The 17,265-nt window shown below is 41.3% G+C and overlaps 1 protein-coding gene across 5 annotated transcripts in view; it reads right to left on the reverse strand.

Moving 5' to 3' along the window:
- The window catches only part of LOC135513231 (5'-AMP-activated protein kinase subunit gamma-1-like), a 36,389-nt gene that overhangs the window by 2,309 nt on the left and 16,815 nt on the right, over positions 1 to 17,265 (reverse strand). For 3 of the 5 annotated variants that reach the window (XR_010451506.1, XM_064936056.1, XM_064936076.1), the window contains 12 exons: positions 8,830 to 9,056; positions 6,764 to 6,824; positions 5,844 to 5,950; positions 5,362 to 5,443; positions 4,661 to 4,719; positions 4,513 to 4,558; positions 4,379 to 4,433; positions 4,126 to 4,252; positions 1,533 to 1,698; positions 1,382 to 1,419; positions 1,118 to 1,264; positions 691 to 784 (listed from right to left, as the gene is read on the reverse strand). Coding sequence is in view for 2 of the 5 variants with exons in the window: in XM_064936056.1 (XP_064792128.1) it covers positions 691 to 784; positions 1,118 to 1,264; positions 1,382 to 1,419; positions 1,533 to 1,698; positions 4,126 to 4,252; positions 4,379 to 4,433; positions 4,513 to 4,558; positions 4,661 to 4,719; positions 5,362 to 5,443; positions 5,844 to 5,950; positions 6,764 to 6,824; positions 8,830 to 9,056 (1,209 nt within the window). In the remaining 3 variants the exon portion in view is untranslated. Of the gene's footprint in view, positions 1 to 123; positions 785 to 1,117; positions 1,265 to 1,381; positions 1,420 to 1,532; positions 1,699 to 4,125; positions 4,253 to 4,378; positions 4,434 to 4,512; positions 4,559 to 4,660; positions 4,720 to 5,361; positions 5,444 to 5,843; positions 5,951 to 6,763; positions 6,825 to 8,829; positions 9,057 to 17,265 lie in introns of all 5 variants that reach the window. The other 2 variants (XR_010451509.1, XR_010451507.1) reach the window with 2 other exon arrangements.

The following is a 17,265-nucleotide window of genomic DNA, read 5'->3' on the forward strand; positions in this document are numbered from 1 at the left end:
ACCATAGGTGTTGGCTATAGCGACAGATCTAGGACTAGGTTAATGTCCAACATAAACAATAGTAGGCTTATTTGCATCAGGGAGATAGTTGTGCAAGATGCTTCATGTTTCTTTCACGCTCACATCGGAGTTGATGAGTCTGCTCACTGCAGTTTTCAAATCTGGGAACTGATGCACCAGCCAATTCAAAATGCAATTTCTAAATGCATTATGACTGCACCAGCAAAGGCATTTCCTTCCAAAAAACAAACATACAAACTCATTATCTTACATTATTCTACATTCTTTATGTTACATCATTCTTCTTCATTATTCAAAACTATAAGCAGATAGACAAAATACCAAGACAACAAAGAAAGGCTACCAAGCATAATGTCAAGTAAGACGTTAACATTCTATTAGAATCTGAGGGTAGCACGAGAGGAAAGGACATGGTCCTGAGTCAGGACACAGACACACAGCCAAGCCCACACCAAACTGTTACGAGCTGGCATACAGGATGGCTCAAGGGCACAGGCAGCCTGGCATCAAGCCCATGCCATCCGCATGTGGGAGCCAACCAGCAAATGCCTGAGTGTGTTTGTGTCCTACCTGTGTGAGGAGGGCGAGGCAGGGCAGGGCAGGGCGGGGAGGGAGCTCAGGGTCCAAGAGTCGTATTAGGAGGGGGTTAGGAATGCTGAGCATCTATACCTGCTGGGCTGAGCACCAGGGCCTGCAGGATGTCAGACAGGGAGATGATGCCCTCGATGGCCGAGCGATCATCCACCACTACCAGCCGGTGGACCTGGCGCACGCACGCACACACACATACATACACACACACATACACACATAGGGACACGTGTACAAAGATACACACACACAGTTGAAAGAGAAAAGGAGAGAAATTGTTTATTTAAAATGTTGTTGTTTTTTAACCTTTAACTATGCAAGTCAGTTAAGAACAAATTTTTATTTACAATGACGGCCTACCCCGTCAAATCCCGGACGGCGCTGGGACAATTGTGCGCCGCCCTATGGGACTCAATCACAGCCGGATGTGATACCTAGGAACAGTGAGCATTGGGTCTCTGTTGAGTTTACTTGTTATTGTTGTGTTGTATGTGTTTGAACACACCTCTGCTTTGACAATCTTGTCCACGATGGTCTCCAGTGTATCCAGCTTGTGGCATTGCATGACCCCCTCAAAGTACTGGCAGCGATGCCTCAGAGCCTGGGTCACTGTGATGTCCAGGTTATTATAAGTCTTCTCTGCTGCCAGGTTCTATACACATGATACACAAACACGCATGGCTTTTTAAAAGGAAAACATTCACACAATATATTTTTGAGGGGGAAGTAACAGGATTAACCAAGCTGTATTTTGAAAATCATAACTTACTATGACATCAAATTTGGAGTAAATATCCACCACTTTCCCTGTGATGAGATTGAAACATAACCAGAGTTGAGCTGAATCTCAATCAGTCAAATGTACCTATAAAGTATATTTTAACAACAGTTGTCACAAAGTGTTTTACAGTAACACGTACCAGATACGTCCACAACAGGCAGGGCAGACACCCTCCTCTCTACGAAGATCTGCAGGGCCTTGATGATGGGTGTGTCAGGGTGGATGAAGGCTATGTTCTTGTAGGTGCCGATGCCCAGCTCTCCTAGAGTCTGCTTCATAAAAGCCGGCTTGGGCATCTCACGCACCTGGAACACATAAGATAAAATATAACACCTATCGATCTATCTATGACTGGAACACAAGAGAGGATCACTTTTCTGCCTTGGAATCAACTCCAATTCCAATGTTAGTCCGTTATAGTTTGTTAAACAGCTTACAGAAACAAACGAACAACACGTAGACCTATCCCATCTATTATAAATATGTTAACTTGAACCTGTTTGCAGTTCACCTTGTTCTAAGTAATTGCATGGCTTCAATGTGGAAATATATACATATCATTCACACTGATATAGGGGCTAGGCCTACTGTAAATTGCCTAATAGCGGAGGATGGACATGCCAAATGTAGTCAATAAGCAATATCAAATTAATTATTGATAAGGCCTAAAAAGAGTGAATAATTCAAATCAAATTCTAAACAAAATGAAACAACTTGTTTTAAATAGGCTGTGTCTAAATGCACTTAGACGCCATAATTGGAGGGTTTTATGCACATCCAAGCTTTTCAAAAGTTATTTTTATTTAACCTTTATTTAACCAGGAAAAGCCTGTTGAGACCCAGAGCCTCTTTTTCAAAGTGGATCCGACCAAGAAGGCAGCAACAATCAATACATTATATAATTAAAACATACAACAACACAAAACAACATGGTCCAGACTAAAAAAAGCATTTCCACTCCTCCATAACAGAGTCTCCCATCAATATTTTAAATGAATTCAGTGACACTAACATATCTAGATGAAGCGTGGATTGTAGACTATTCCATGCCTCTGGTGCACAAGTAGCTGGACAAAGATCCAATATACAGATAAAAGGGAGAATGTCCACTCATCTTTACACAGCTTATAATATTTTATATATACTGAACAAAAATATAAAAACGCGACATTTTACTGAGTTACAGTTCATATAAGGAAATCAGTCAATTGAAATAAATTGATTAGGCCTTAATCTATGGATTACACATAACTGTGAATAAAAGTATGCATCTGATGGTCACAGATACCTTAAAAAAGGTATGGGCGTGGATCAGAAAACCAGTCATCTATCTGGTGTGACCATCATTGCCTCATGCATTTGCCTCAACACATCTCCTTCACATAGAGTTGATCAGGCTGTTGATTGTGACCTGTGGAAGGTTGTCCCACTCCTCTTCAATGGTGTGCAAAGTTGCTGAATATTGGCGGGAACTGGAACACGCTGTCGTGCATGTCGATCCAGAGCATCCCAAACATGCTGAATGGGTGACATGTCTGGTGAGTATGCAAGCTATGGAAGAACTTAGACATGTTCCAGGAATTGTGTACAGATCCTTGCGACATGGGACCATGTATTATCATGCTGAAACATGAGGTGATGTCAGGGGATGAATGGCACGACAATGGGCCTCAGGATGTCGTCATGGTAACTCTGTGCATTCAAATTGCCAATGATAAAATGCAATTGTGTTCATTGTATGTAGCTTATGCCTGCCCATACCATAACCCCACTGCTACCATGGGGCACTCTGTTCACAACGTTGACATCAGCATTCCGCTCGCCCACGACGCCATACACGTGGTCTGCGGTTGTGAGGCCGGTTGGACGTACAGCCAAATTCTCTAAAACAAGGTTGGAGGCAGCTTATGGTAGAGAAATGAACATTCAAATATCTGGCAATAGCGCTGATGGACATTCCTGCCTTCAGTATGCCAATTGCCAGTTCCCTCAAAACTTGAGAAATCTGTGGCATTGTGTTGTGTGACAAATCTGCACATTTTAGTGGCCTTTTATTGTCCACAGAACAAGGTGCACCTGTGTAATGATCATGCTGTTTAATCAGCTTCTTGATATGCTCACAGTTTTGCTCGTTTCAAAATTGATATATTGATTAAAGCTTTGGTGATTTAAGATTGATTTCCAAGCAGTCTCATGACAACCCAAACACTTCTTGACTAGCCTACTTGATCACATTAAGCAGGACAAAAACAAAACAGACGTCATTGACTGGAGGGGAGGCTATGATTGGTTTTTAATCAAATAAAACGAAATGGGGAAAAAACATTACTGCTTTATGTTTCTAAATACAAAGTATACAGTCACCAAATCACATCTCGTTTCATGCGCCTATGGGCAGTGTGCATCACGGCTGGATAGGCTGTGTTTCCACTGTAAAAATTCAAACCATAACTAACGGTGTTACCGCTAAAACCAGATTTTAGTTGGTCTTAAATATCCCTATCAGTGCTGCCTGAAATTAGCACTTTGGATTATGTTTTTAAGGAAACGCCTCAAATATTTCCACCCCTCCCATCTGGGCGGAAGTGTGCTGATGTTAGGTAAATTGCCGAACCTGGCGTTAGGGCTGGGAAACGCCAGTGCGCACATGACAAAATTACAAACTAACGTGAGTTTGACAGTAGCGCCGCCTTAACGCCATCCGAAAATAGAGCCCATGGTTTGAGACTTACAAAGAGCTGTAGGAACTTGAGGATCCTCTTGTGTGTGAGGATGTAAAGTGGGTTCCCCGTCACAGGGTCGATGACAGGCAGCCGGTGGATCTTGTTTTTAATGAGGGAATACACTGCATCAAATATGCTGCAAAGACAGACAAAGCGCAAATGAAAAGACAATTGTGGAATTTTTTTCATATCCACGTATATTCAAGACAGATACACACACTCTTACCTGTATAATAACCTTTGTTATGTTATGAGAGCGTACCTTGATTCGGGCGATATGTTCACTAAAGGCTTGAATGTCTCTTGCAAATATACTTCTGTGGAGACAAAACAATGTGAGTTAAAATGTTCTGTACATGTTATTTAATGTCATTTAAACCAAAGCTCATTACATACCTCTCCATGTCTCAAGCTTATGATCTTCCAACTCATATATTTGCACCTATAAACAATGAAACTATATTGACATCTACAGAAATCCAACATAGGAATTTTCATGGTAAAGAAATATTTTGCTAAAATCGGTTCGCCCACTCAAACTTACCAACGGTGACTTGTAGTATCTGTGTAGTATGATGATGAAGTCTGTGATTGTCAACATTCCTGAAATGAGAAATCATGCCTATAGATAATAGAATGACTAACAGTTGTCATAGAGCCGTCATAAAGCATTAGGTTGCCAAATGACCTCTAGCCAACAAATCATGCTCCACTGGCCATGGCTATTACAAGTAATCTCAACAAATATTAAAAAAAAAATAATAATTTAAGAAACGTGACAAATGTTGTACTTCATCTGGAGATAATTATTATCTACCAGCATGTACAGTTGAAGTCTGAAGTTTACATACACTTATGTTGGAGTCATTAAAACTCGTTTTTCAACCACAAATTTCTTGTTGACAAATTGTAGGTTTGGCAAGTCGGTTAGGACATCTACTTTGTGCATGACACAAGTAATTTTTCCAACAATTGTTTACAGACAGATTATTTCACTTATAATTCACTGTATCACAATTCCAGTGAGTCAGAAGTTTACATACACTAAGTTGACTGTGCCTATAAACAGCTTGGAAAATTCCAGAAAATGAGGTCATGGCGTTAGAAGCTTCTGATAGGCTAATTGACATCATTTGAGTCAACTGGAGGTGTACCTGTGGATGTATTTCAATGCCTACCTTCAAACTCAGTGCATCTTTGCATAACATCATGGGAAAATCATACTACACGAAGGGTGTGCCTTACCCACAAAACACTGCCTCTCTGAATCCCATAGTGGGGCAGCACGCACCCCATTGGCCACTAAGGCAAAGAACGCCTTCTTCACCTGTGAAAAGGGATCATAATCCGAGAACAAAAAAATATATTGATGGTATTCCACATCTTGTAAAATGTTTAGTGTAAATCCTAAATAAAACAATAAAGCATTCTGGTTTGATGGGTTTCATATAAGGAAACTGGAACCATGAGGTTAATGGATTTGGTGGCTGAGCTCCTAAACATCAGTGTTTCTGTTCTTCCTTATGATTACTGTTTAACCTTTTATGAGTCAATAGTAATGCTCTCCTCATGGAACATTAACCATGCAATGCCTTTAGACCAAGGATGCACTTCAATACCCATAAGAATGTTCCTCAGTGGACACACCCTGTTGGATAAACTGATAGGTCAAAGTTAGTTAGTGCTTCTCAAAGTTACGTATACATCATCTTGTGAGCAGGGCTTACCTGTAGGCCAGTGTCGAACACGACCAGCTTGGAGCTGGTGGGAACGATGTCATAGCAGCAGTGGGACTTCATGAAGCGCATGTAAATATCTCTGTCTGGTTCAGCAGCTGGAAAGATGGGTAGAAAATTATATATTCACACTGTGTATACAGTACATCAAATAATTTCACTAGTCATCAAACTGTATACTGAACCAATGAGGTCACGTCTGGGGCTGGGGGGGGGGATTCCTTATTCTAACAAAGTGCACCCGTGGGGTGAGATTGATTCCCCTGCATGAGGCTTTGCTCTATCCATAGCCGCAGGCATATGTTTGAGGATGGGAGTGCTTTTCTACAACGGGGCACACTACAGATAGCTGTATCGGTCAACTAATACAGACTAGTAAAGGCCCAGGGCACTACTTTTGCAAGGTTTTTTTTTTTGGGGGGGGGGGTTCAGCACCCCTACTTAGCTGCTATGGCGCCATCATCAGGCAATAACTGGGTTATGATCAAAACAAATCCTGCATAATAGGGCTTAAATATGAATTATTTGATGATATGTAGCGACAGGTGTTCAATAGCTTGTAACTGGTCCCATGTGGCTCAGTTGGTAGAGCATGGGCTTGCAGCGCCAGGGTTGTGGTTCGATTCCCATGAAGGACCAGTAGGAAAAGGTATTAAAAAGGTATGCACTCACTACTTTAAGTCATCCAGAGCTTCTGCTAAATGACTAAAATATATTCATATATATTTAAAATGTAACTAATATTCACATTACAATTCACACCAGCACTTCACAAAGAAGCAATCGGTACCATTGAGCCTGGAACTATATCCAAATAAATTTGCAAAAAACGTCAAATAAAAGGCTATAGGCAACACAATCAAATAAAATCAAAATGTGGGTTATTAATGCAGTAAAATGCACTTACTTACCAACACCATCATCGTTTAGGTCAAGTTTCTCCAGCATGCCTTCGAATAAACCGTAGAAATTCTGTAAGAATAAGAGGCAGAGGGGGTCAAGAACGCGCTCCAAATCTGGCACACCAATATCAGAGCAGCCGCGCGCTGCAGGCGCACAACAGTTAGCCGTTTGCCAAAGTGTGGACGAAAAAACAATGTAGATTCAGTAACTGCTGGCACGTTCCACCATGACAAAACCATACATCTTGAGAGACTGACAGACTAAAATGTCCTTACGCATAACCAACAAAAAGAAAAGCAAGCCCCGTCTGATACGCACTGCACGCAACTCATTCAAGTGCCCTTGTACAAGTTTCTACTGTTTGTGGGCAATTCATATCGGGAGCTCTGCCTGCCAGTAACTTTAATGGCACATTATTATTAGACTACACGCCCCTTAACTGTAGTAGTGGAACATTCCTAAATCTATTTTGCTGCAGTCAATAAAGCCGTTGCCTACAGTAGGATCATACTACTGACCAAAACAGAGGAGTGAGCAACACGTCCGGATAAATAAACAGAGTGAGCAACACGTCCGGATAAATAAACAAAATACTTTAATTTAAAAAGCACTGTATCGTCTCAAGTAGATATTTTTCTGCGCATTGTGTGTATTGTGAACGACAACGGAAATCGTTAAGGTTTCATTTATTATTATGATCACGCTCTAGAGACACACCCTCCATGCAGAACGACCAAGGCTCTTCACCATATTAGGAAATCCCTTATGTTGCCTAGCAGCGAGAAGCCAAGGATTCCTTGTCATTTTCTATGCCCATAACTGTTTTGCAGGACATTAAAATGGAACAATTTGCACAATGCATAGTTACTTACATTGACAATCATTTACAATAATAATAGCAAGAGATGAATGGGATGAAGTAGGCTACTGCACAATGACTAAGACATGGTGCAGAGGTTGTGTACTGCAGCAAAATGATCCAATAACAAAATAAGTCAGTGTGCAGTTAATTTGCCTCTTTCCCTATGCAACAAAGCACTTCATCATCATGGCACGTTCTATGAGCTGAATCATATTGTGCTCTTTGTAGCATATGAGGATTCAAAACCATCTTTTTGTATTAGTAGTCTCCCCTAGCCCTTTGATTAGACCCTACCAGTGCACTGACAACCCACTGCAGTAGAAGAAACCGCCCTGATGGCTCACGCCTGGGATACCTAACCAACCCCTTAGTCACCCCATACCTCATGGTGACACAGCAATTCTCCAGCCAAAACCACTACTGCACTGTCATAAATCTAGCCTGTCTAACCCACGATCAGCATGAATCTCATCCCACTCTACTGCTGCTGCACTGCCACAGGGAAGGGAATGTGCTCTATATAAACATGGGACTGTAAATCTAAGATGGAGGGCTGTTTCATTAAAACGCTTCCAGATTGGATTTAGCAGGGACATTCCTTTGATTTGGATAAGAGCCTGGTGTGTGTGGATGGAAATAAATAAGTAAATAAATAAATAAAAGAGAGAGACCAAGACAGAGAGCAAAAGTGTGCGAGAGAGCGAGGGAGAGACTTATGGCCGTAATCATGATGCCTTGGGTGTAATAAGCAACAACAAAAATGGTGATGGTGATGAAATATTGACTTACACTGGCAGGGTAGATAGAATTCTATAGCTCAAATAGACAGACACACAGTTACTTGAATTATTAGTTTTAACAAGATACCACATCAATCAAATCAAGGTCTCTGTCCAACAGGAAAGGGGAACATAACAGGCATATCAGCTCAAACACTGACTATCTGAACATCTTGATTAGGCTAGTATTGAACTCTGCTGAGCGGAACGTTAGAGCTGAACAAAGAGTCTTTGCTGAAACAATCACTTAATTCTAGTCATTTATATATTTTACCACTGTATAGGTCTAGGAGACTCACATCAGCTTTCCCCCTTAAACCACATTTCTTTGGCAACCCTGAAATATTGCTTCAATACTGTCAATTATCACTGCCACTAACAAACACAGTAGCCCAGAGGTTGGTGTAGTAGGAAGTAAGGAGGTATCACTCACTGGCTGTGAGGTAGCTTGGGGCAGTGGGAAAGCGTAGGGTATCGGAGAGGAGGAGGACATGGGGGTCTTGGCAGAGGATGGCAGGCTGAGGCGCTGTCCGGTGTCTGGTGGGGGTGATGAGAGGGAGCGTTCCAGGCGCTCTGGGGCACTCTGGTGAACCTCCTGGGGGAACAGCATGCGCAGGCTGGGGGTGCTGGGTGGGGTGGGGGAAGACGAGAGGCCGGAGACTGGGGAGGAAAGACAAGGACCAGAGAACGATTGACAGTTAGCACTGATCCACACAGGCCTGTCATGTATACATAGTTCCCCTAGAAATCTCCTGTAGTGCGGTTGCTATGTTCACAGGTGATCTCAACTCAATTTCTATTGTGTTATTGACTGTACATTTGTTTACTCCATGTGTAACTGTGTTGTGTCGCACTGGTTTGCTTTATCTTGGCCAGGTTGCAGTTGTAAATGAGAACTTGTTCTCAACTGGCCTCAACTGGTTAAATAAAGGTGAAACTAAAATATTTTTAAAAGTGTCCTTTCTAAATGGGATATTCCATTGCAATAGAGTATGTGCTTGTCACATAATACTATAATAGTGGAGTGGGTCCCCAATAGATTGAGCTTTTCAGAAGAATATTGATTTCAATATCATTAAGTATCCTCATGTATCATTAGCAGAGCATGGTTAAGCGCTGCCAGGGCCTGGAAACCTGCCAAGAAAATATCAACCCGTCCTGTCCTAAAGCACAGCAATCAACTGATTTCAGTGGATCATATTCACAGTGCAGTGTAAGCAAAGCTTGTGAGTCTTATGACAATACAGTAGACTCATTTGGCTGTACCGTATGTAGGTTGTCAGGAACGGGTTGGACAACCAAACAGTATCAGAGAACATCCTCAAATACCTCAAAAATTAATCCAAACCTGGTTCAGATTTCAAACAAATCAATCAAATGAATATGTAGAAAACTAATATTCTTGCAGTAGAGTGGAATATAGTTATCCTCCCTCCCTATCGAGCTTCATGTACTACTACCACTACACCATTGCCCAGCCTAAAGAACAGATATCTAGTCTACAGTATAATACAGTAGTAGTAGTAGTGATATATCAGAGCCTGAGCATCCTATATTGGACAGCTGCCCGAGAGGCTGGGAGGCTCCTGCTCTGGCAGTGTCCATGTCAGGTCGAGGCCGTCGCTCAGTCACATGACACCCTTACATGCCCCTCAGCAGTCACGACCCAGCACAGGGTGCGGGTTGACATACAACACCCACACGGCTCCAGGCCCACCCTGCTGTGCTGACATATTTCTAAGGCCATACTTCCAGTGACGTGGGTGATGTGTACAGCCTGGTTCACATTTCATCCACTCTACCATGGGACTCTCATGGGCACTGCTCACCTCCAGTAGCTTATCAGCAATGCTTCACTTTGACATTCAAGCCACCACTCACGAATCTAACAAACAATCACCTATAGGCACAAGCCATGAATGCCTTATAAAAAGACACACTATCATAACAGCTGAGGTGATTATTGATCACTTGAACCCAAATGAAGAGAGTTTAATTGATTGAATTCCAAAACGAGAGAGATATATATATATATATCTTTTCAGAAATGTTGGTAATTAGCTTTTTTGGTTTAAAGAACTTATGAAAGAGATGTGTTTTTTCCACATCTAATCGTGGAATGGGTTATTAAATGACAGACGTGTTTAACCCAGGGAAGAACGACTGCCCCTCTCATTGAAGCCACATAAGTTCAAGGCCAACTGCGGAACTACAGGCATTGTTAGCAGAAAACAGGATCCCCCATTATAATGAATGGGAAAATGGCGATATTCATGGTCAATCTTAGTATAAATAAAAACCGTTTTTAAAACAATCACGGTACAAATAACTGCTAGTAATATACTAAATGCATGTCCTTGAAGAAAATATATATTTTTAAATTCGCACACAGAAGTAGATTATTTAGTTGCTAATGGTAGCCTGCAGTACCCCGGTCGGTCTTTAATTCAAGTTATTAAATGAGAGGTGGCAGCACAGAGCTTGCAACGGTCACTCCAAAGAGGAGCTCAAACTGCGTATGTTTGGTCTCCATGAGACCCCAACTTAAACAACTAAATTTGGCTTCAATGCGCTGTTGAGTCTTCACAAATGAATGAATGGTGTCACGTGATCAATGGCATTGTCCATTCATATATATACAGGCAATGGTTTAACCTATCACTAGATGGTTTCATTCAGAGACAGTCACATTTAGTTTCAAAACACCTCTGAGGTTGCAAGCTTCACCACAATCAAATGTAATGTGAGATAGATATATATATATATATATAACATTACATTTGATTACACATACATATACACACACACATATATAGGATGAGGCCAAACTTTAACCAAACACTGTAGCACAAGGCTAGATTTGTGATGTATTAGAATTCTATGTTAAATATTATACAGGAACCGACCATTCCATTCCAGCTAAACAATGGATAGTGTTTTGCAACAAAACCAAACGTAATACATATCTAAAATATATTAATAAAATCTGAAGACAGTGATATTTTACACATACAAAAAGCATTTATTTCTGATGAAAAGAACACAAGTGTGAAACATGGGTGGATAAAGTATTTTGGAAATAAACAAATCAAATCTAAAATGTCAGAGTAAATCTTTGATCTGACAAACCAACCACTTCCACGGTTCCATAACATAGTACAAACATAAATAAACAGTTATATATAAAATGGCTGCTTAGAGACTTAAGAGCGAATCACACAGCGCACACACTGGCTTCTCCCTCTACATAAATGCAAATACGACTGTAAAATAAAGAAAGGACTGAATACTAAATGCCAGTAACATTCAACCCATCAAAAGTAAATAGTAAACCGATATACCATCTAAACTAAAGAAAGGTCAACTTGATTGAAGAGGATAAATCTGCAAGGGCATTCGTCATGTCAAACAAAAACATGTCTTCACAGTCCAGCCATCTCCACTATCTGACATTTAGCTGGCTAATACCAGCCCCCTCTCAGTCGTGTTGGTGTCTTATTTTAGCCATGCTGTTGTGGCACATTCCACAGGAGAATATAACACAGGGGACAGCAGGGGGGAGGCCCTCACCCAAACACACAGGTAGGGGAGGGGGAATACACCACATGGGATATTGAAGATATTAGAATAATCTATATTAGTGTTCGTCAATCTCTAGTCCATTGACCAGCACAGGCCAATGGACGTTACAGACGGGCCTCTCAGATGGTAAACTAACATCTAAAAATCAACATTTCAAACTACTCTCACTACATTTGGAAAACACAAAAGCTTTGTGTGTAAAGGGCAATGGTAAAACATGATGGTGACGGAGTCATATTGGCCAGTGTTCTTTCCATTAGGTGTTAAGAGAAAGGCATGTGTCTCAATGCAGTTTGGATTCAACATTAGGCTAGTCTAAACCCAGCCTAGTCGAAAGCAGTGGTTCACAAACTAAAAAACTAAAAATGATTTAAAGGAATTCAGTCTGGCTTTAAAATTACTCTTGAAAGTAGAAAGCACAAGGTGCAATTTTGAAATTGGGTAGTGCATCATCAGTTCCTCTTGTCATGTCAGCCATTACTTACCTTAGAGAGCGATTTATAACCAGTCAGAAATGTCCAGATCAACTAGCCCATGTCAGCTAACATTTTTATTTATTTAGGTTTTTCAGCCCATAGACATTGTTGGAATTTTTTAGTCACTCAAATATCACATGAATACACATTATACATGGTAAAATGTATAGAATTGCATGAAAACGTGCTTCAAAACCGCAAAAATGTTCTTTGCACCACATGACAAAATGTGTGGAATTTCCAGAAATAAGCTTCAACCATGAACTGGGGGGGTGGTCATGCTGTAACCATAGAAGACTTGGCAACAGAACATACAGTATGGGACCAGACCAACTAAACCTTGCACTATTTGGCTTCACACAGTTAGACTAGCTGTTAGAGCGTTGGGCCAGTAACTGAAAAGGTCGCTAGTTCGAATCCCAGATTCAACAAAGTGAAACATCTGTCGATGTGCCCATGAGCAATGCACTTAACCCTCTAGAATCGCCATTGAGAATGACCGTGGTGCCACTTTCCAAGGGTGTCTCGGGAGTGGGGATATGCAAAAAAAAAAACCAAAAAAAACATTTCCAATTCACACATGCATCTAAAATAGGACAAATAGAAGCACCCATCAAATTATGAATAATTATTGTTACATATGGGTTTAGACCATTATGACAGCTGGGGCCATAACCCCTTCCTCCAATGTCCCATGTCAGACTGGGGCTAAAATCAGGAGCAGTTCATGGCAAAGTGTCACTCAAAGTCACTGTCTAACACCCCAAGCATCCAGTAAGATTTCCCAAAAGCCACCATCCATAACATCCCAAGTATGATGACCCGTTGCAACATGATGTCATTGATAAGCATCAGTCTGTGATGCTTTTGCAAAAAGATATGCATCATGATGCATAAGTTAATCAAGTTAATCCAAATTGAAATTCATCAAGAATACTGGAGGCATAGATATGCATCACGGGTATTGATGCATAAGTCAATACATTACCTCAGACAGATAGCTGTTCTCTCTATTCTCTAATCCTCTTTCTCCCGCCCTATCGCTCTTTCTACTTATTCTTCATCCACCCTCCTTCCCTTATTTCTCACTCCCTCCCTGCCTCTCCCCTCTCTCTCTCCCCTTCCGCTCTTCAACCTCCACCTCTCAGACAGACAGACAGGGTTAAGTTCATGTTCACATACCGGCTCAGCCTAACTCAAGCCATAGGGTTAGGGTTGAGGTGGGATGTGAACAAGAAGTTAAAGTTAAGGTTAGGATTCAGCCAAATTGAGGAGGATTATTTAAGATGATGTTTGTAGAGGTAGGGTTTCAGATGTCTTCCTAGCTTCAAGCAGAACCTGGTTCCACTATTGGGGTGCCAGGACAGAGAACAGCTTGAACTGGGCTGGGTGGGAGCTGCTCTCTCAAAGGAGTGGGAGGGCCAAGAGACCTGAGGTGGCAGAATGGAGTGCTCGGGGTGTAGGGTTTGAGCATAGCTTGAAGGTAGGGAGGGGCAGTTCCTCTTGCTATTCCGTAAGTAAGTACCATGGTCTTGTAGTGGATGTGAGCTTCAACTGGAAGCCAGTGGAGTGTACAAAGGAGTGGGGTGACATGAGAGAACCTGGGGTAGGTGGAAAACCAGGCGGGCTGCAGCGTTCTGGATACGTTTTTTGTCCCTCCCCTCCTTGATAGCCACCTTTCTTTGAGGATGCTCATGTGTATCAGAGTTTTGAAATCTGCCACACACCCTTTGAATCAGCTTTTGTTTTGACAGAGAAAAACATGCACACATTTAAAATCAATATGCTACTTATTGGTTTCTCTCTAAAATGTCTCTTTCAAAATTAACTTAATTTGTTTTGATCACTTTACACTTATTTTGGGATCCACCCCTATAAAAGGACATTTGCCTGATGACATGTGAGTGGGGAAGTGCATTTCCATCCATGTTCACTCCTCGATTAACTTTGACCTTTTCCAAAAGGAGGATAGAGAGGACGGATTAGAAAGGAAGCAGGTGAGCAAATCTCTTTGAGAAAAGGCCAGGGTTAGGGAGATATAATAATATATTTGTTTTAACCTTTATTTAACAATGCAAGTCAGTTAAGAACTGTTTGAGCCGGGATGAGGACTTGAATCTAGGTTTAGGTTTCAATCTAAATTGATATAACTCTAACCCAATTAACAATTATTAACACGACATGGCAGAAAGGTATGCCTCACTTGAAGCGGAGTTAAGGTGCTTTTGAGTGACATTGGCAAAACAGTTGAGGCTAGAAATACAATTCAAGTAATGGGATCATTCAGCAGACGCTCCCGATGAACGCAAGCCTACACCTGACCATGTCAAATGAACTCTTCACAGTGAAAACTTGGTCCCACAGAGAACAAGGCCTTTCTTCCATAGAAAATCATCACCTACACTGCTTACATAACCATGATGCCCAGTGGACTGTGATATAGCTAGCTAACATACCCCATTGTGACGTTATAGGGATGCCCTGTGTTAATAGGAAGTGGCTTAATTCATCCTCAACATGGTCCTTCTCTCCCTGCAGTTACACAAAAACACTGTCTTCCATGTTCCATCCTCTGTAGAATGGTAAATTCTTAAACGCAAAGACTTGAAACTCATGGTATTGTTAAAGAGGGTCCCTGAAAGAGAGTCATTGAATTTCCTGTGATAAAATAATTTACTTCATTGGGGGTTGTAGGGGCCATTTCAAAGGATTAAGAGGGTTGAATCTTCCCAAATGATATGTGTGACCGGGGGACCGTCATGACCTGACATATGAAATTTGAAGTCAATCGGCCCAAAAGCATGTTTGACCTCAATTGGACACAATGGTCTTGCAGTTCTAGACACTATATATTTTATTATAATTTTTTATTTTACCCTTATTTTACCAGGTAAGTTGACTGAGAACATACTCTCATTTACAGCAACAACCTGGGGAATAGTTACAGTGGAGGAGGAGGGGGGGAGTGAACAGGCTAATTGTAAACTGGGGATGATTAGGTGACCGTGATAGTATGAAGACCAGATTAGGAATTTAGCCAGGACACCGGAATTAAACACCCCTACTCTTACAATACATGCCATGGGACTTTGGTGACCACAGAGAGTCAGGACACCCGTTTAACGTCCCATCCAAAAGACAGCACCCTACACAGGGCAATGTCCCCAATCATTGGGATATTTTTTTAGACCAGAGGAAAGGGTGCCTCCTACTGGCCTTCCAACACCACTTCCAGCAGCATCTGGTCTCCCATCCAGGGAGCAACCCTACTTAGCTTCAGAAGCAAGCCAGCAGTGGGATGCAGGGTGGTATGCTGCTGGCAATACATCTGTCTGCCACATATGTTTTTGCACTGAATGCAATGTATTGACTCAAGCATCATGTCTCCTGATGCATCACCGACTGACATTTGATACCAGGCTGCCCTCTCCCTGAGACTCTGGAAGGAGAGGCGCCACCGCCAGCCGGGCCACTGTCTATTTTCATATAGTTTAACGTTCCAAAATAGAGCAGCGACGATTCCACCGAGACTAGCCAATGTGGGCAAAGAATAACAGAGTTGGATTATCACCATGTTCAAGTAGAAGGACTGTGAATTACCATTCTATTTATTCCAGAAAATGAGATCAATCTATATCTTGATTTTGGAGTTGATATAAAAAGTCAAAACATGTTGGTTTACTGTTGTGTTTTTTATGCAGTCCTGGAAGTATATTTCATACTCACATTTTAGGAAGAAATAATATATCCAGAAATTGGCATATTTAATAATAATAATAATAGTGGGTGCCTACATTTGTCCTATTTCACATGTACAGATGTGTGAATTGGAAATGTGTTTTTTCCATATCCCACTCAGAGTAGGGTCACGGCCAGGGTCTCCACAATTACAGTTAATTGCTTTGCTCAAGGGCACATCAAATGTTTCACCTTGTTGGCTCTGGGAGTCAAACTAGCGCCCTTTCGGTTACTGGCCCAACGCTCTAATCGCTACGCTATTTCTCATATCATCACTGTATTTTTGTTGTTAAATTGTATTTCTACAATCTACAAATGTACATATTCACAAATGTATAACGCTCCAAGAAAACAGCAATTTCTGCAGTCTTAGTTACACGCCCATTTGCCTGGCTACTGCTTCACTCAACACACTAATCCGCTCTACTTTAGGCGTTTTATGCGACTGAAACGAGAGCCCCCTGTCTAAAACCTGAGGGACACCAGTCATAAATACCTCAGCTGTCAGCAGCCCTGTATGTAGGTGCTGTGTTAATTACAAAATGAATGCTGTTTTTACTGTCCAGATAAACAGGGGGTCAGAGTGATGTCTACCTTACTGCACTTGTTACAAAATGGATGCTGTTGATACTGTATTACTATTGAATCAGTAGAGGATTCATTTAACTGCTCGGATAAGAAACATTTATTCTGACTGAGTCCGACTGATATTCCATGATTAATAATCCACCTTTTTCAATACATTTGAATATTTGGGAGAAAAAGCAGATTCTGCTCTTCATTTCACAGGTCACATTATTTGACATTATGAAGCTTTCCATAGTTCCCCAGAACGGTTCAAACAGTCGTGTTTATTTGTAAATAGCACAACAGGAGAAAGCTGGAGCAGGAGAGTCCAGGTATGTATTGACAATGGTTACGTTTATTGAATATCAAGTTTTTTTGCTTCAATAGAGTGATCAAGGACGTGCAACTATAGTTTTCCTTCACAGAAAATACAGCTTAACTGTGGTCATCAGATGACAACAGAACTGCAACACTATTTGGCTGGCAGCCACACAAGTAAATTACCT

Source organism: Oncorhynchus masou, chromosome 3, assembly GCF_036934945.1.
Source record: "Oncorhynchus masou masou isolate Uvic2021 chromosome 3, UVic_Omas_1.1, whole genome shotgun sequence".
Taxonomy (NCBI): domain Eukaryota; kingdom Metazoa; phylum Chordata; class Actinopteri; order Salmoniformes; family Salmonidae; genus Oncorhynchus; species Oncorhynchus masou.